Source organism: Semicossyphus pulcher, unplaced genomic scaffold, assembly GCF_022749685.1.
Source record: "Semicossyphus pulcher isolate SPU_LCO1_2020_fin unplaced genomic scaffold, fSemPul1.0.p SCAF_10, whole genome shotgun sequence".
Classification (NCBI taxonomy): domain Eukaryota; kingdom Metazoa; phylum Chordata; class Actinopteri; order Labriformes; family Labridae; genus Semicossyphus; species Semicossyphus pulcher.
In genome coordinates this window covers 8,919,283-8,938,213 of record NW_027211604.1, presented here as the reverse complement: position 1 = coordinate 8,938,213, position 18,931 = coordinate 8,919,283, and the positions used below count along the sequence as shown (strand labels likewise).

General features: G+C 40.7%; 2 protein-coding genes across 7 annotated transcripts in view; one reads left to right on the top strand and one right to left on the bottom strand.

Annotated features, from left to right (window-relative positions):
- The window catches only part of npas2 (neuronal PAS domain protein 2), a 40,531-nt gene extending 34,193 nt beyond the window's left edge, over nt 1–6,338 (top strand). For 2 of the 6 annotated variants that reach the window (XM_069667568.1, XM_069667576.1), the window contains exons 15-22: nt 199–296; nt 429–515; nt 935–1,153; nt 2,594–2,794; nt 3,666–3,850; nt 3,948–4,031; nt 4,105–4,339; nt 5,776–6,338. In XM_069667568.1, the coding sequence (XP_069523669.1) occupies nt 199–296; nt 429–515; nt 935–1,153; nt 2,594–2,794; nt 3,666–3,850; nt 3,948–4,031; nt 4,105–4,339; nt 5,776–5,997 (1,331 nt within the window). In that variant the 3' untranslated portion in view covers nt 5,998–6,338. The remainder of the gene's footprint in view (nt 1–198; nt 297–428; nt 516–934; nt 1,154–2,593; nt 2,795–3,665; nt 3,851–3,947; nt 4,032–4,104; nt 4,340–5,775) is intronic. The other 4 variants (XM_069667585.1, XM_069667593.1, XM_069667610.1 and 1 more) reach the window with 4 other exon arrangements.
- Nucleotides 6,339–10,005: 3,667 nt separating this feature from the next.
- On the bottom strand, nt 10,006–16,628 carry radx (RPA1 related single stranded DNA binding protein). Its single transcript, XM_069673795.1, has 15 exons — nt 15,843–16,628; nt 15,536–15,678; nt 15,229–15,421; nt 14,904–15,012; nt 13,304–13,404; nt 13,068–13,187; nt 12,876–12,971; nt 12,621–12,788; nt 12,116–12,273; nt 11,876–12,036; nt 11,699–11,746; nt 11,520–11,620; nt 11,207–11,443; nt 10,903–11,085; nt 10,006–10,821 (listed from the first exon to the last, which is right to left on the bottom strand). Exons 1-15 carry the CDS (start codon nt 16,429–16,431, stop codon nt 10,685–10,687), a joined length of 2,544 nt encoding a protein of 847 aa, XP_069529896.1. The 5' UTR covers nt 16,432–16,628; the 3' UTR covers nt 10,006–10,684.
- Nucleotides 16,629–18,931: the final 2,303 nt, after the last annotated feature.

Below are 18,931 nucleotides of genomic sequence, written 5' to 3'. Positions count from 1 at the left end.
GAATGATTGACACATTAATGCATGTATAACAGACTGTATCCCACTCATGAAATAAGAACAACATCAAGACTTTGTGCCTTTGTTGTAGTTATCAGCCGTCATTAGACAAATAAAACAGTGATTATGTTGTGACTGAGAGTACCCTCAGTGTGCTGTAACCAGAGTGTGTTTAGAGTTGACCCATTGTCTCTTCTGCAGCAGCTAACTCCTACACAGAGGCCTGCACACCGTCATGGCAGTCTGCCTCCATCGGGACAGAGAAGACATCTGCCAGACTCCAACCCAGTAGTTCAAAGGTCAGTTTATACAATGTGTACAATGTGTGTCTGCCTTGAGATAAAAAATGGTCAGCAAGCAACAACTGCACTAAGTTGACACAATATCACAGGTTGTGCTAAACTGTAAAACTTTGTCGTTTTCCCTCGTAGAATTTGGCACAAAGAAAAAATTCCTTTGACCTCGTTCCCCAAATGAGCCTCCCCCTTTCTCCTACCTGCAGCAAGCACTCCGCAATGGTTAGTGTTTAGTCTTCTCCTGCCTGTTGCCTTCCTCTCTCCTGTTTGTGTACAACATCTTGCTGTTATGACTGGTCCTGCTGTACGTGTTTATTCATCATGTTGCTTGTGCCTACAGTACCTCCATTCCTAGTTACAAGTTAGAAAACTGAGCAAGAGAGATTTACAATTAGAAATAACGATCAAGATTACATCTGAAAAGGTGTTTTTGTAGCCTTCCACAAAGGAATGACTCATCCATATTACCGGTACTTTTAGACCTATATCCCAGAAAAAGTGGGAGTCTTGATGTGCTTCTACCATCACAAGACTGAACCATTACATGACTCAACAGATTATCTCCTAAGTACAGAAGAAAACTGCCAGGAAACTCTCATATCGGCTCTCATGTCTGCTTTTTTTGGCTCATGTCTTTCCAGCAACAGCAAACACAGCAGCAGCAGCAGCAATCGCAGCAACAGCAGCAGCCGCCATCGTCATCGTCGTCCATGTATCAGCTGCAGCAGCCTCAGGTCTGTGTAATGAACCAGCTGAAGGAGCAGCTGGAGGAGAGGACGCGCATTCTGCAAGCTGACATAAAGACGCAGCAGCAGGAGCTGCACGACATTAAGGAGAAGCTTCACCTCGCTAATCTCCAGGTAAACACTCCCACCTAAGATAAGAGGAGAAGATACTCATCATGGTGTTCATTCTGAGGGATATATGAAGTTGACCAGTGCCCTGAAGGAGGTTCCACTACACTTGTAGAAATAAGACTGGGTGTGGTGTTTTCTGCTTTAGGAAAAGAATACATTTTATTGTAAAAACAGGCAGCAGAATACTTAAAACACCTAGAAATTAAAAAAATGTGGCGTGTGCATATCAGCTTTATTACACAACTGTAAGCTTTTTATTAGCTAACCTCTTACAGTAATGGTGGAATGGCCCCACCAAGAGGCCACAAGTGTTTTAAACACTATTTAAGGGGTTCTCAACCTTCTGTAAGCCAACTTCTGGTGTGAAGAAACTCCTGATCACCACCTTCACAAATAGAAAGATACAAAATATTTATTATTTATGGGGGAAAAAAGCAGAACAATAAACCGGGCCGTGTGCACTGTCAGCTGTAATGACCAAAATAAACATCCTGCTCTCTCTCGGTGAGACGCTCGGGTTTGCCTCAGGGAAATAATGAGATCAGGTCAGGATTCAGGAGGATTTCACAACACACTCTGCCTTCAGCTCAGCACCACTGCCTGACATCATGAATCCAAGTGTATTATATTCAGTGTCACATTTCCCAACAACCCTGGCTCACAGTTGTCTCTTACATCACTGTTTCCTTAAAAAAAAAAAAACCTTTTTGTGTCACTGCATCCGAGGGAGCGTTAGCTAGCTAACAGTGTAAACACATTTTTCTCTACCTGGTGATTATTATTAGCATCAATGTATTTAAATGTACCAAGTCATAGAGATCATGCACTTTTTATTTGATCCCATTATCACACATACAAAATAACTAGCTTAATTAATTACAAAAAATGTTTTAAAAATTGATCCTAACTTTGGCAGTACCACTGCCTCCACAGCCCACTAGAGGGCACTCTGTGGCCCGCAAGTGAACTGGGGCCGACTGGTTGTGCTGTTATATGGGTCATGCCTCCATTCACAGAGGAGAGACTGAGTGTAGTAGTGGTGGGATGATAAAGATATGTTTTCAAACGTCATTGCCTCCTTGGTTTGAACGCAATGTGGGACGGTTTGATTAGAAAACAACGTAGCTTTAAGCCTATTTTTATCTGCAGTCCCTTTGGAGGTCACAATTAAACATCACATAGTTATAAAACAGTCCCAGTTAGCTACTCAGAGGTAAAAATGTTGTTTTCCAAAGTGACGTAAATATGAACAGAATAACTTAAACCTTTAAGGCATGTACGCGTTTGATCCATATTTGTTGCCATTGTTTGTCTTGTTTATAATCAGCTGGATTTTTAAGACAACACTGAGGGATAAACTAATATTTTCTGCTTCCCTGTGTGTGTGTGTGTGTGTGTGTGTGTGTGTGTGTGTGTGTGTGTGTGTGTGTGTGTGTGTGTTAGATGTTGTTACAGCAGCCTGTCCACAACGAATTTGGCTCAGCCCAGCAGCAGCCCCAGCAGCAGAGCTCGGGCAGGCCGGCCCAGCAGAGCCAGTCCGGGGTGATCAGGCAGCTCTCGGGCCACCCTAAAGCGGCGTCCTGCGGGCCCCACAGTTCATCCCCTCACTCACTCCTGAGAGAGAGCAGCTCGCCCTCCACGCAGGTACACAGCTGCGCGCGAGAAAAATACAAATCTGAAACGAACACAGCTGTTTGGAGAGCATTAGATGAGGATGATGTTGAATCTAATTAGCTTCAGTCATTAGCAGCTAACGACTCGTAGCCTACTTCAGTGCTCTCAACACAACAGGAGGCAGGTTATGGATATCAGTCTCAGCAGGTGGTACATTCAGTTTCTTAGTCATTTGCTGCTTTCTGTTCAAGCTTATTTGCATTGTAGCAAAAAGGAAGAAAAACCCCAAAACTAAATTATTAAGATAATTTATGTTTTGAATGATTGATGGAATTTGGGAATGGTTGTAACAGCACTCAGGCACATTTTTGTGGGATTCAAGAGCTTTGACCACATGCTTAAGTCTTTTCTACAACTTAGAATGATCTCATATCCACAACTATTCAGACTCTGTTGTTATTACTTTTGCACAGTCTGAATCTGCAGTGTCTGGTTCCGCTAATCAACACATTTGGAAAAGGCAGTCATAAATATTTAAAGCGTTTCCCCAGACTTACTCGCCTTCAGTTGAACTGTGTCGACACAGTTTGTCGCTTATCGATGCTTACTGACATTGACTAACTTTACAAGCATGCTGATGGAATCGGACTGTTTCACTGTCAAGAATTTCCAGGTAAAACTTGCACTATGGAATTTCTGTTCCATGCGTGTGGGTACTTTACACATGTGTGCTATTTTGGACTAGTTTGCAACTGACTAGCAGCTTCAAACCAAACCAAACCACTGGTACCGAATGGTTCAATGCACATTGTCTTTTCATGTAGGTAGGAAGAATCACCATATTCGATGTTTGTTTAATTTGATTGGTAATCATTTCTACACTTTACTCGTTCCATTATAGGTCCAGCAGAGGATTTCTCGGAGCGGGCAGCCTCAGTCAGTGAGCGTTCCCGTGCAGACGAACACGAGCGTAACGATGCCCTTCTACAGCAACCCCATGATGTTCTCTCAGGCCAACACGCGGTCTCTGCAGGACGCAAACCAAAGACACACAGACAGCGAGTTCAGCCAAGATGGACAGCTACGGTGAGAGCCTAGAAAAAAGAAAACAGCCTCTTTGAGTTTTTTTCTATTTTCACAGCACAGATTGAGTTCCTCCACTAACAGATGTTATTTCCTGCAGCATGCTCCTCAACCAGCCGATGCAGACGCTGGTTCCCACTAGCAGTGTCACCTCGCAGCCTTCCCAGTGCAACATGCAAACCATGTGAGCCCCGTTTGATTTGATCGCGCACACAAACCAGACTGTCTATGTGCTGTTATTTCATATCGTGCCTAAGTTCCTCACTGTGCCCTCCCCACAGATACACCCTCGAGCCGCAGATCATCGCCCCGTCGTTCTCAATGCAACAGGTCAACTGCAACGCCGTCCTCGTGCCCTCGCCCGTCTTCACGTCGCCTATAATGATCCCTCACAACAGCTTCATCTCAAACCAGTCCCAGTCAGCCTACCACACTCAGCCTCAGGCTTCCCAGCACTCCCTGCAGCTGCAGCAGCCCCAGCAGTTCTTTCAGGTATGACGCCCATCTGCTCTTTGGTGACGCAGCCAAGTGTGTCACTCATTATCTGTGGGTGTACAGAAGCATGTTTTTGACTTTTAATTCAGTTATTTGTGTTGAATTGTTGCGTACTGCTGCCCTGTATGATTACCCAAGGTTTTTATATTTAAAGATTTATGATAATTTTAGGCATCACACACCATCTGAATCCTTAGTTACCAAAGCAACAAGGTACTTTGCAATTCCCACAGGCTGGTAACCAAAGGATGTGTGTTATTTTCACACCTAAACCCCGGCTCTGTAACACAGCTGCTGTGTGATGTCAAATTCATTAGGTCACATATTTAATTATGTTGTACCAGATTTGTTCGTAATCTTTGTGCAGAAGGTACAACACAGGCCACCAACATGTTAACAAACAGGACACAGATAAAGAGCGTCAGTCTGGTGGAAAAACACAGTTTATTAGTAGCTTACCTGAATCTCTCTGTGACTTCATTCTGAGAGCCACTTCACTTTTGATGTGGGAGGTTATTCATTCTGTCGTTTTGTTGATGGAAAGGCTCGCTAAAACGCTTAGGTGTTCCCATCACTGTGTTTTATTACAAAATTGTCCTTGTAAGATTAGGGCTTTACTTTGTTAGAAGCTAGTAGGAAAAATTATTCAATATTTTTTGTATTTAATGTTAGTAGCTATTTAAGCAATATCACATGAGAGGGAGTGATGTTGTACTGAACATCATCAAGGCTGTGATTTGGTCGTAGGCACAAGGCTGCAGGCTGATAATCAGTCCAACATCACAACCTCGAGTGTGATATGGCTTTAACACAACGGTTATACAAGTGGCAAACAGAAGTAAAAAGTAACCATCAACATCAGATTATTTTTTGCTCCACTGACTCAACTAGTTCCACATCTTAACTGAAACTGGGCTTTTGTTGCCAAGCAACCCAAACATTCTCCTGCACTCTGTATCTCCAGGTTACCACAGATCAGATGTTTTCATCATGTACATTTATGTGTTTGTATTACTTTATCATCAACTAGTGAAATAAGAGTCTGTCATGTGATTCAGAGGTAGCAGCTTGATTAATGTAGACACACACGGTCTGCTGTATTGTTATTAACAGTCTTCAGAGCACCTGGCTGAGTGAAAAGTCCCAGTGATGTTGTTCTCTATATCGCCATAGATTGAATGCCTCTTGTCCAATCAGATTGCTTGGTTAGAACTAACTGTTCTCTCTAAAGAATGTGCCATTTTTTCCCCAGCAAATAGTCGCCCTCTCGTGTTTATTCTGCATTATAACCAAACTACTGAACTACAACGTTAAATGTCAGAGTTACTCTGTTATGTACGGCATCTTTAGTTCAGGATTTCTCAGGTACAACTGAGTGAAGGCTTTTCTGTTGGCTAGCCAGAGTATATTCAACTTCTCTTTTGTGTCCACAGATGACTCAAGGACTCGTTCACGGCGGATCTACTCCAGCATTCTTACACACCGCTAACGTCCCTCAGCAAAGCACTGTGGGATACATCCAGCAGCAGCCGCAAACACAGCAAGTGCCGCAAGCACAACAGCAACAGGCGCAGCAGCAGCAACAAAGGCAATACCAACATTCCCAAAACCAGACTGGCAGCGTTTCAGACTTCAGAAATATGCTGACTCGGTAGCGCTGTGGACCGTGTGAGAGCGCCCGAGATCTCCCTCTGCGTCGCCGCCATGTTGGCGGCAGCATGTTGAGGCATTTGGAAGTCAAACTTGATGTCAAGTTCTGCATCTGAGGGGAAAATAGCTTCTAGTGACCTTACTTTTAATATGAAGCTGCCCATTCAGAAGAAGATACCGGCTTGTACGTCCCCTGAGTGAAAACTACGAGCCGAGACTGCACCGGCCTGACGTCGCCTGTAGGAGCTGAGGAGAGTCTGAGATGCCGGGCCTTCATCCAACGGCCATCTTCACACTCGGCTGTCAGTCAGTGGAGCTGCTGGAACAAGTGGATTATCAAAGCTCTCAAGAAGACGCCACTTTTCATGTAACAACGAGAGTTTCGAAGTGTCTGTTTGCACTTTGATACCGCCCCCGACCCACAAGTACAATATTTATTTTGCCCATGAATTAATATTCTTTTTTCCTGACTTCTAATGGCTTAATACTGAGATTATTTTCAAGCCTACAGCTGGACAAAGCCTCCCCCAGTGACATCAAATAATCAGACTGCATGAAGGGATCTGTTCATGTGGGAACTCAGTCACATCCACGTGTATTTCAGTCTGCCCTCCCAAATAGTGATTTACATGCCACTTCAGACTTTGAGGGCTTTTACATGCAGTGTCGAGATGGTTACCATATCTAAAATCAGGTTTGGTAAGAATTTAAATGTCACCTGCTACACTGGGAGAAGTCGGGGGAGGTGGGGAGTGCTCTCGGATTATTAGAAAGGTCTATCTAGATTTTTAAAGCCTCAATCTGGGACTGAAGAAGTGGGAGCTCTGAAGTCCTGCGTCCAGGTGCTTGTGATGAGCTCTGCAAGCAGGAGTACTTATGTGATAAACAAGCTACCAGAGGGGGAAATATTTGTGCCTTTAACCGTGGTACCTCCACGGTGCGGTTGGATGGTTTTGTCTGATTACGGCTTTAAAAATCCAGCTCAGGTCCATTTGGAATACAAAGTTCTATTTTCATAGGTCATAATTTATTATTTTCAGCATCAGATTTAAACAAGAGACATCTAGATTTGTAATGGAAATATTACAAAGATATATAATGGATGCTTCTTGCAACCTCTACACCAGTAACGAATAAGATTTTACTTTTTAATGAAACCCTAATGAAATCATTTCATCTTTATTTATTACATATTAAAATATATATGGGAGAAAGAAACTAGTTTCATACACAAAAATATATATTATTGTCTTTCCCCACCGTGTTAAATGGTTTAATGCTGTTTTCACAGGAAACACTGATCCACATGTGGCTCAGAGTGCTTTTCATACCACGATACAACAATCGGCTTCAGGAGGAGGCTTAGCTTAGTGATTTGAATTTCTTGGAAACAGTGAAAAGTTTTCCCCTGTTTCTTCTAATCTGCTCATTTGTTTGTTTGTTTTCTTTGTTTAATCACCTGAGAATTCATAAATAAATGCCCTAACTAATCACGACCAGGTAAACAACACGTTGCTCCTGTGATCTCAGCAAAAACGAAAATATTTATTTTTCCCCCTAAGTAACCCTCAATGCTTTATTGTATAAAACCTCCTCCACAAACACCACATTTTAAGATATTTTAAGTATCAAACTCACATTTTAAGATGTTATAATCTTAATGTCATAATGTAACTATTTAATGACAATCCTTGAAGCCTCATATATTCTCGGAGAGACGATGTTTTATGTTAATTTGTTGAAATCTTGCTGCCGTGCGTTCAGCAGCTTATCCGCTCCTCCTACTTCACTCCCTGTATCTCCAACAGGCCTATTGACTATAAAGACATGTGCACGTTATCATGCTTATTGGCTCACGTTGTAATGCTCTATCGTGCATTCTTTAAACAGTGTTGTCAGCACTGTGGTAATGGTGACATGACAGTTGGAGTGTTTTGGTGGAGCTGGATTAGCAGTTGAACGAGCCCCTCTTTTAAGACAATCAGACAACTTGTAACTTTTCAAACTGTGCCAGAGTCCGACTTTATTACTTTGTTGAAAATATATAAATTTGATCTTCGGTTGTATCCCAGATATCTCAGCAGAAAAAAAAACTCTTCTCACTGTGGAACTCGTGCTACACTTTATAAAAAGCCACGTCAGCTGTTCACGGTGGAGTTTCCTTCATCATAGCCCCCTTTGAGACTGGTGCTGCTCACAGAGGACGACGAGACCCGGCTGTCACACACACAACTTTCAACACGAACGTTCAGTGCCGTTTTACACTTTCCTATGTGCAATGTCGCTTTGAAAAAGAAGAATGTTAATTTATACTGTTTTAAAATGTTGCAGAACAGATGTACGATGTATATAGAGGTGTATAATAAGCCATTGTACCATGTAAATTATATGGAAGTATTTTTTTAATGACAAATGTCCTAACATTCCTTCAGCGGTTGATATCAGCAGTATCTTTTTTAGAACCAGTGAAAGAGACGATTTTAAGGATTTCACGGGACTCTGTCTGCATTTCTGAAACATGATACAAAACACAGGAACTCTGCAGCGAGGGGTTATATGTTCACCATGATCATGGAAGAAGATGAAGAAGATGAATCCTTATGTCCTTGTCGAGGAGAGTTCACACGAGGGTGCAGCTGTCAGCTGTGCGTGCTGCTAGCTGAGACTTTTCTTTTCAGTTTTAGCTTTTTAAGAAAAAGTGCAATTGTACATCATCATGAAATTATATTTTTAGACATCCGAGGGAAGTTTCAGTCTCCATTCATGTGTTTCTGTATGTCCACACTCAATATAGCAACAGTAAAGTCAGCTCAGCCAGCAACTCAGAGGTGCCATAGACGAAAAAATGTTTAATTTCCTTCATTATTTTAACTACTGAAAGAAATCGAAAGAATTCATTTAACCTTTCAGTTAATTGCAGTGAAAGTTCCCATTGTTGTTTTCCATCCAAACATAATTTAGAGTCAGACTCAGTCGTGTTTGTCTGCAGAACAACTCGCTAACTGTTATTTTGCCTTGAAAAGGTGGCTGAGGGAGATTCTGCTCATCAATGTTCAGATAGTTCATGCGTTGTGTTCTAGTTGTGCGTGAAGCCCTCAATTATTTTGTTTTGGGCAGTCCCTTCGTTCTCCACCAGATGTTTGGATGTGACATGGTTTCTTTTGTGTGTGTATTCTTGTAAATAATCCACCTGCTCAGTCGGTACTGTTTTTCTTTGTAGTTGCTGCACATTTTTCCTTTTGTTCATCTTTCAGAATGCTTTTCTTCTTCTTCATGGGTTTTTTTTCATTGAGTGTCACTGTTTTTGAAGGCATGTGATTTGAATCACATATAACTTGTATTTTTCTGATGTGTAAAAAATAATGACTGACACCTTAACTGTGAGCGTGGGCGGTCAGATCAATGCTTTCTGTGTGAGATTTGCCAGGAAAAATGAACAAAAACAGACCTGGTTCACAGCCATTTCTGCAGTTTCAGTGCAGAAACAAACATTGAATATATTGTATAATAGAATGTAAAAAAAAGTTTAGACTATATAGTTGTTTATTTTATATGTCTAATAGATTACATATGTATGTTACATGATTTTAAAATTAAAGTAATTTTGTAACAGATAATGAAGTGTCTTATTAGAGGAGGTGAGGCTGTTTTTGCGTTGGACTTGGTGTTGCACAGTCACTTGTATGGCTTGTTTTCTTTCTGTATTTACCATCAAAATAAGCTTTAAAAAATATCGTTAATATTGTTTTAAAAGAAATTAACAAATTAAGTTTACATTCTAAAATATCTTGATGGTAATTATGTTATATTGAATTATTTATAAATCAACCTGGATATTGTGAAATATTTGAAAATAAATATTTTTAAACATATGTATTGTTATTCTGAGCAAAGTGTTTACATAGAAAAATATTCATGTGCCAAAATGTTTGCCAACTGTGTTTTTAATGCAAAAAGCTGTTTTAATCAGAAGAAAGATTATTATTAATCTACTGAAAAACATTAAGCAGGCAAGTGGACATGGAGGAAAAAGCTCTGACAAGAAAGGCATCTCTCATCATGCTTAACAGCTGAATTTAAACCATGATTGATCGTGGGTTAATGGTCAGATTTAGGATGTAACATTAGAACACTGGCTGTGGCTCAGCGGTAGACTCGGTCGTCTTTCAATCATAAGGTTGGTGGTTCCTTTCCCCAGCTCCCTCAGTCTACATGTCAAAGTGTCCTTGGGCAAGACGCTGAACCCCTAATTGCTCCTGGTGGCATAGCCAACGGCGTGAATGTGGTGACTGAGCGACAGTTGGGCACTTTAGGTAGCAGCCTCTGCCATCAGCGTGTGAAAGGGTGAATGTGGCACGTAGTGTAAAAGCAGAACAAGACTAGAAAAGTGCTATATAAGTACAGTCCATTTACAGTCCAACACTAGCGGGAGGCAGCGACAGTAAACACACTTGTGAATAATACAGAAATATGCTGTTTAATGTATTTCAGTATTGCAATAGATCAGAGAACATTTTCCATTTCTCTGAAGCTCAGTATGATTTAAAGTGGCCTGTACATGCTAAAAAGTTAATCTGAGAATTTACAATTATCAGTTTGGCTCTTTAAAAATAACTTTCAACTTACATGATTAATGCTGATAAATTAATAACAAACTTTCACAAAACTGAACTCTTCAGCTCCTCACACAACCTAGTCCAGACAAACCTCCATCACCCTGTACACCTTGCTAAGCAGGACCTCCACCTGATCTCCACCCAGATGACAGAGGTCCAAGATGCACACGACATGTGTGTCCTCCAGCTCACTGGCAGTCACCAAGATCTCCTCTGCAACACAAAACATTCACATAGTCACACTAAATATGTTCTAGTGTAATGAAACTTCTCAGGCACCAGTGTGGTTTGTACCTGGCTCCGGATGAGTCACTTCGCTGTGGTTGGTGCTGTCACTGAGAGGACAGAGGAAGCCGGATGAAAGGCAGGACAGCATCGTGTTGCCGTGAGGATCCTGAGGGAGACCGACCGCCCGGGGCTCATCTGAGCTCACAACGGGCAGATATGCAGCATCCACGGCTAACTGCTTATTAATGCCTGTCAGAAGATTAAAAAAAGAGTGGAAAAACAACATAAAAACACAGATTTTTTTAGGTTTTCAGCCTTAAAAATGACCCAACTGAAATAGTCTGGAAATAATTCTTCCTATAAAACTTACCTAAAATTGTTACTTGGTAGTATCCTGGACAGGCAACACGCGGGATGGTGTCAGCGTTCTTCTCTGGTGTCCACCTCGTTGGCTGAAGGTTACTCTGCTGCAGGAGGACGTCCTTATCGTCAAACGTGAAGCCCCGAGAGATGCTGTCCTCATGCAGACCGCCTTGACACAAATGTTCCGACACTTCTTGTCGCTGCTTCCGCCAGCTGCTGCTCTCCCAAGATAACACATCAGTCTCTGGTGGAAACCAACACATCAGTGTGTCAGAACACATCAGGCGCACTGCAGGAAAGCTTTAGCTCCAGTTATTCACCTTGATCTTGCAGCTGAAGATGAAATTCAACATCCTGAAGCTGCTCAGGTTCATCGTCACTTTCTTCTTGCACTTCCTCTGAATTGTTTTGCCCAGGCCTCCTGTGGGAGCAGAGATAAATGAGCTTAGATGGGTTTAAGTGGGTTATTGACGATTACAACCAGCCGAATCTTCAATACCTTTTTTCTGGCACGCTTCCACCATTCAAGGAGGACTGTGCAGCTTTCCTAGAAAATATGTTAATATGTTACATTTCATCTAATGCCCTGGATGTCGGCTTCAGACAAACATTTGCACCCACAAGCCACAAAAGTACAATTAATGATTCACTGCCGAGTTCACAAAATCACAAATACTTAGAAGTCGAATCACTCCTCGTCTTCATTCTTCTTTTCTTTCTGCTTGCTGATATTTTCCCCACAGGGGGTGATGTCAAACTTGTCGCCGTAGTCTGCTCATCTGTAGGTGGATTACTTTGTGCGTCTGCTTCATGCACATCAGTGGAAACATCTGTCACCTGTAAGAAACCAGCTGACTTATTTATGCAGTTTTTTTTTTGACAACTCTTGGAGATGCTTTAAAATAAAGTCAATTACCTCCTTCTCTTCTGTTCCCTGAGACTCTGTGATCTTCAGGTGTTTCATGTACCTCACAGCTGTGATCTGTCCTTGAATTGCAAGCTTCTTGTGTTCCCTGTACTGCAGGGCCTCTAACTCCTTCTTCAAGTCAGCCACAGCAACCAGAGGAGCTTGAGCTGAGGATGGAGCAGCCAGAATTTTAAGATAAACACTGACACAGAAAGTTAATCAAAATGACTCTTAATGTTTAATTTCAGATGCAGGAAATTGCTTTTGAAATTCAAATAAAATGTTGCAAATATGCATCAATATACAGACAGAGGGGGTCTTCAGTACAAATGGACCTTGTTAGAGATCTGCAGGAGAAAGATGACCCACATTTATTTGATTTCTGCCACCCAGAAGAGAACGCAGAGAATCTCATTACGATTCACAACTGATGTAGAGTTCCTAAATCTCATGCTAATCATTGCTTTCTGAGTTGAACATTGAGAGGCCAAAGAACAATCTGTTTTTCTCTCACCTGAGGTATCTGGCGTTGGCTGGGCATATTTCTGAGGGGGACATGGGTAGCAGTAATGACCACCGACAGCAGTCTTCTGGAGGACGACGTTGTCCTTCAAGGTTTTGGTCCACGTAATGAAGCTCTTTACTGTGGGGTCACTCACATATGGCTGACCTTTGTGGTAGCCTGTCGGGGGAGAGAAATAATATGCAGGTCAGTTACACCATCACCACCTCTGTATGTAGATTATCAGGCACTTATATGAAGGCACACCTGTTATGAAGGTCTCTGTCTCGCAGCTGCTTGTGAGGTACGGCAACGAGCCTTCCACTTGACAAATTCTCATCTGAGTGCACACCAGGTAGCTCACTGTGGAAGATATGCGTTACATTAAAGTAAGAGCATGAAAATCCTTTCACGTGTGGCAGCAGAGCTATCAGAGAGGAGCTGACACCGTGGACCTACTGGGGCAAATACGACTGAAGATTTCTGGTTGTGAAGAGGAAAAAACCTCCAGGATGAAAGGCTGGTCGGATGTTCCGTCTACTGCATGAATCCAGCGGTACGTCCAGTACTTCTCTGGACCTGAAAGGTTAAGAAAGTCGATCTTCAGTAATTACTTTCAGATAAAAAAAAAATGTGCTTTACTTCAGTTGTAAACAATTATTCCAGTTTATAGATCAAATATGAACATTTCATACCCATTTTGCCTTTGCTCTTCACTCTTTCAACACGCCCGACGAATGTGATCAAACCAATGATGTCACACGCTGAATTGTTGGATAACTTTTCCAACTCTGACCTGTAAAATAGATACACGGCATGAAGCGGCTTTTCTAACAAAGCTTTAAAAAGTTCGGCTCAGAGGAGAAATGCTGTAGAAACACAAAAATACAAAACAGAATAATGTATTTTATATAACCCAATGTGAATGTAACAAATGGAAAAGATAACACACCATGAACACCTCAAGTAATATGTGTAGGAATAACAAGAGGTCTGATAATACGATGTTATTAACATGTGAAATATACTGCAACATGCTGAGTATTAGTATAACATATACACACACACAAACAATTGTTTCCATCTGTTTCTGTTAATAGGAAAGTTTTCCGTCTGTTCATCTCAATCTAAATCATTTTTATCTGCGATAAAACCCTGCCATAAATATTGCATGTTCCTGATAAACTGAATTTGAATTACAGTCTACAAAGTCCAACTGAACCGAATGCAAACATGTTGACAAAAACAGAGAATACATTTTTGTTAAATTAAAAAACTGTCTCCATTTTTTACTTTAACCAACGTGCTGCTTCTGCTGGGCTCATCAGAGAGGCGCTCATCACCATCTAGTGGACTGAAAAAGCAATTATCTCTATCATCCATGTAGAAGCAAAAATGTAGGCAAAAATTTGTATTTTCTATATAACCCTTATATTTTGTATAATAAAGTGCCTGCTTGTTGTCGTATATCAATACAATACCCCCGACCAAATCAAGTACTACAGTAAATAAAGATGACGACGTTCGGCCTTTAAATGAGCCTTGAGCGCCTCCTTCTGGACTAATAAAATAGCCTTTTTCTATATGTTCATGCTTTGCCTGCACGCAGCATTAAGTACCAATTAAGGTCTCAGCCAATCAGGCAAGGGCACCTGTAGCTGCTATGTCCAGCTTCGCGCTCGGTAGAAGCAGTGTGTCGCTGATACTTCACCACACTACCGTGGGTTGCCTTGTTGGCAGGATAAGTTCTTCAATAAATCCTTCCTGGATTACTTTTCTTTGGAGACTTTTGTGGACTGAGAGATCCTGTGTCCATGAGACTGATTCTGTCTGAACTTTAAGATAATAATATTTTCTTCTCCATTTAATTCATGACTTTAGTTAAATGCACTCTGTATGTGTGGAACAATTCAGCTACAGTTGGATTATTGCAGTAATTTCTTTAATAACTGAGTAAGCTCTGTTTGCTTATGTACCTGCTGTTGATAAATCAGGTGAATTTTTATTTTCGGTAAATAAATAGTAATTTTGTTTTTGTTAAATATTGGTAAATTGCATAATGATATGATCATTTTATCCGTTACTCTGCCTTTTATTATGTTGCAGATACCACAGTCCAATACAGAGTGGCTTGCATTATACGTGTGTGTGTGGTAATTAACAAATGACCATTTGTGGCGATTGTAAATTCATCAGCGATTCTTCATAAATAGGAGGTCTTAGGATTGGGCTCACGTAACCAACACCTTCTCTATCACAGACAAAATAAAAACTGTATAATTGCCACTTCATTACCTGGTGGTGAACTGGTAGGAAACTTCAGGCAGTCCCCACTCAGGCAGTACGCTCTTTGATGAGACCACAGTTATGACTGAAGCTGGGTTGCGAGGGTTCAGACAGATTTCTACGAAAGATACATAAAAACACACAATATATTACGGAGTATAAGGCAAAGCTACAGAATCAAGCAACTAAATAAATATATCAATTAAATATTTAGATATACAAGTTCTGAAAAGGCAATGATACTGTTATGCCATATAATATTATTTTCCAGAAGAAAAAAAATTCAGTGCTAAACTTTAATATAAAGGACTGTGGTCAGTTATTCTGTACATACCTACGGAGTTAAAGGTCTTCATTCTGTGATGGTCCATTTGTGGGTGTGACCGCTTTGAGTAACTCTGCTTCAAGGAGTAACTCTGGATATACAACACTGTACCTACGTTCAGTCTCTGGTAAAACTCTGGACAGAGTTCGTTCCAAAGCACGAGGGACATTGTCCCGCTCTGGTCAGCAACTTCGAAGTAAGCCTGAAAAATAACACATAGCATGAGGTGAAAAAAAAAGACGACAATATAAGAGTAAAAATAATAGTAAGAAATATAAAACTGAGATTCTGTTCAAATCTTGTTACTTAAACTCACCTGGTAGGGGTAATCAATCTTTAGCCCCAACTTCCCATAATACCTTAATCTGGATTTGTGTATTATCTTCACTAGGAGAGGAAGAGGTTTCCAATTGTTTTTAAAGGATGACTCCAGACTACCGAGAAGAGTAATCTTGGATACTGTTGAAAAAGGGACATTGTTGTTCACACATCTTCTGAATAAAAACACACTTTGTAAGGGAGAAGCATTAAATGGAATTGACACACTGGAAATGTGGATAAATCTATTCAAGTCATGTAAAAAGATCAGTGTGTGAGTGACAGGGATCATCAGAGTGTCGCACCATCCAGCACTGTGTCCGACGAGGGAGACCCCGAGGTCCAGATGTCTCCCTCTGGGTCGTCGTTGTTCCACAGAGACAGGTAATGTTTGCGGTTCACATTAAGGGGCACATCACTTTGCAGCTCAACACTCCTCTCCATGCCATGCTTGACCAGCATGGGCAGTGAACTGACATCCTTTATACGCTGCAGGACAGCAGACCTCTCTACACCACACGTGAGCTTTTCAATACAAATGTATCCATGTCCCAGCCTCCTCTCGTTGTAAACAAATGAGCACTGCGTGATGCTGATGCAAGCCCCAGTCCTCAGGGTGTTAGCGTGCACCAGATGGTTTAAGCTCGGGTGAATAAAGCATTTGGCTCGCCACACACCGTCAGTGATGGTCACATCGTACCTGTAGCTGTCAGGCTGCTGCACCTCAGTCTGCTCTGATAAATACCTCTGAAGGGCTATAACAGCGACAGAAGCCTCCTCCTCAGTCTGTAGTTTCAGACACTGTGTGGAGGATAACCGCTCCAACGTCCTCTGGAGGAAAGGCACGTTAGAAAGACCTGTCACCATCGAAGAAGAGGACGAATCATCCTCCATTTAGACAGTTAACACGGGTATAATGCGCTGTCATTAAATTATCTCATGTTAGCATGTTGGCTAACTAACGGTTACTTCTTTCTGCCAGTTTTAACAACAATATATTTAAGGCGTTTAAACTTTCCCAGAGACACAAGCTGTGTCTTTAAAAAATAAATGAGAAGCCTTATCTTACGACACCTATTTTAACGCACAAGTTTGAAAATTTCACGGTGTTTTGAGAAAAGGATACATCGCTGTGACAGCAGGCTAACGTTACAAACAACACGGAAGCTGTTTGATTGCGTCACAATTTGACTCAAACACTAAAAAGTGCGCACATTTAAAGAAACAGAAGTAGATCATGAGTAAAAGCATTTAATCAATACGTCTTAAGTAACAATGCAAAGTGGTCTTGCTATAAAACTATCCGGCTTAAATACACAGACAACTATCTATAGTTAAAGCAATTTTTAAATTCCGCGCTATTATGCTTCCCAGGGTGACGTCATAAACGCGACGATTGCTTTGTTGGGCGACTTTCGTTTTTCAAGTGGATGAATTTTATTACAATGTAAACAGATGCAAGTCAAATAAGGACACGGGGTTCTATTCCAGCCTGACCTACAGGTCTATTGATTTGGAAACCTGTTTTTAATGCACATATTTAGGCTACACTTAATTTGTCTGCTACACATACAGCCAGAGGAGCGACATTAATGCAATAGAAATACATGATCTTTGCTTCCCCCAAGTGGCCAAATAATCAATTGGATGAATCAATGAATGTTGTTTGAATTAAGATGTTTGCAGATATAAGTTTCGCCATATCAAGCCAAAAACAACATTCACATTGCTAATGCCTTAGAGTAGCCTGTACTGTACGGCTGTACACTCAACAGATTAGAAATCTGCAAGAATTGATTATTTGGCCACTTGGGGGAAGCAAAGATCAGGCTGTAAACTGCCACGCACACCATCAATATCAGAGGGTAAATGAGATTTAAATTTATTAATGTGGCTTACCCATTTGCAAAGCATTGTTCTAGTTTACTGGAAAGGCAATCAGCTGTCAAAGTGCTCTCATTTCCCTAAGCAAAGCAACAATGATTTATCCCTGGTACTGTTACATGTTACACACTTCATGGAGATCAATATTACATAGTGTTTTTGAGTGCCACCACAAGTGTTATGTGTCATGATAATTTGTGAACGACGAGTGTCTGCTGCAAAAACAAGACAGCTTTCAAAATTATACCTTATAAAGTTACTTATGTGGGACTAAATGAATGTACAACCGTAGTAGAGCAACCAGGGCAAATGGAGACAGGACCAGATGTTCTTATCTTTTAGCAAACAACAATATTCCAGCTTTTCCTTCAATAACTAAATATAAAATAATTAAATAATCCAATCATGCAATATGAATATGGAACAAACGGCAACAATATTACACCATGGGTCTTAACTTGCTTTATTTGAGTGAGAAAGAGCTGTTGCAAATATTGCAGTCACACAACCTGAAATGTAAAAATAGCTAACACTTCAGTGTGTACATTGAATATATTACTTTCTCATTCAATATAATATACATGTATTTTCCAATCTTCACTAGTCAGGTTTTAGCTTATTTCCTCTGGTGCATGATATGTTTTGTTACAATAGTGTTAGATGCAGCTTGTGTTTTCATCATTGGGTGAGAATTTCACTTTCCATTGCGAAAGAATCAAGAAGGTCTCCAACAGCTGAAACAGGACCTCTACTGTCCAAATGAAGTTATTTCATGTCAAGCAGGAACAGATGGTCCACAGTATATCCCATTAAAAGAGATCATTTTGTGTTTTTTAATTTTAACTAGTTTTCCCTGGTTTAGGCTAGGCTGATTTCTTTCAATAGCAGACATGTTACATAGCACTTTCAACATTTTTTCAGCAGGACCTTCTTCTGTTTCAACATGACGAATCTAATTTAACCAGTCATACACTTTTTTTTTGCTTGTCTGCTATGCATGGAGTTCACATTAATTTGTGCCACTGCCACCATCAATATAAATTGGTCAATGATTGTACAGTTAAAAATACTGCTGACCTCTTCAAAAAAGCATTTGTCCAACTTCCCTAATACGAATCTGCATTCATACTCTCATTTCCCCATGTCTAAGGTCAACTATAATTCATGTTCACTTCAGACATGTTAAGTATGTAAGTATGTTGTGTTTTACATTTATATAAATGTTTAACTGCCACCATGAGATGTGTCATGTTGGTCATAATAAATTAAATCCCCCTGTGTGTTGTACGTTTCTACACTTTCTACAAATATTAGGATAAGGTAACATTTTAAGTTTCTTTTGAGTTTTCCCAGCATTACAGTCAGAACAAATTAGACAATGATTTGAAAAGTGTTTAACTTTCTTTCACATTCTTAATTTAACTTCAGTGTTACTCCAATTAATCACAGTCAGTGAGCAGAAATATATTGTCGGGGTTTGTCTTCGAGACCTGTTGATGTGAGAATAATA

Coding starts and splice junctions, on each gene's coding strand:
- radx (XM_069673795.1), bottom strand. CDS start 16,431: ATGGAGGATGATTCGTCCTCTTCTTCGATGGTGACAGGTCTTTCTAAC. Junction 11,747..11,875: donor AGGAGTGATTCGACTTCTAA/GTATTTGTGATT, acceptor CATATTTTCTAG/GAAAGCTGCACAGTCCTCCT. Junction 11,444..11,519: donor TCTTCAGCTGCAAGATCAAG/GTGAATAACTGG, acceptor GGTTTCCACCAG/AGACTGATGTGTTATCTTGG.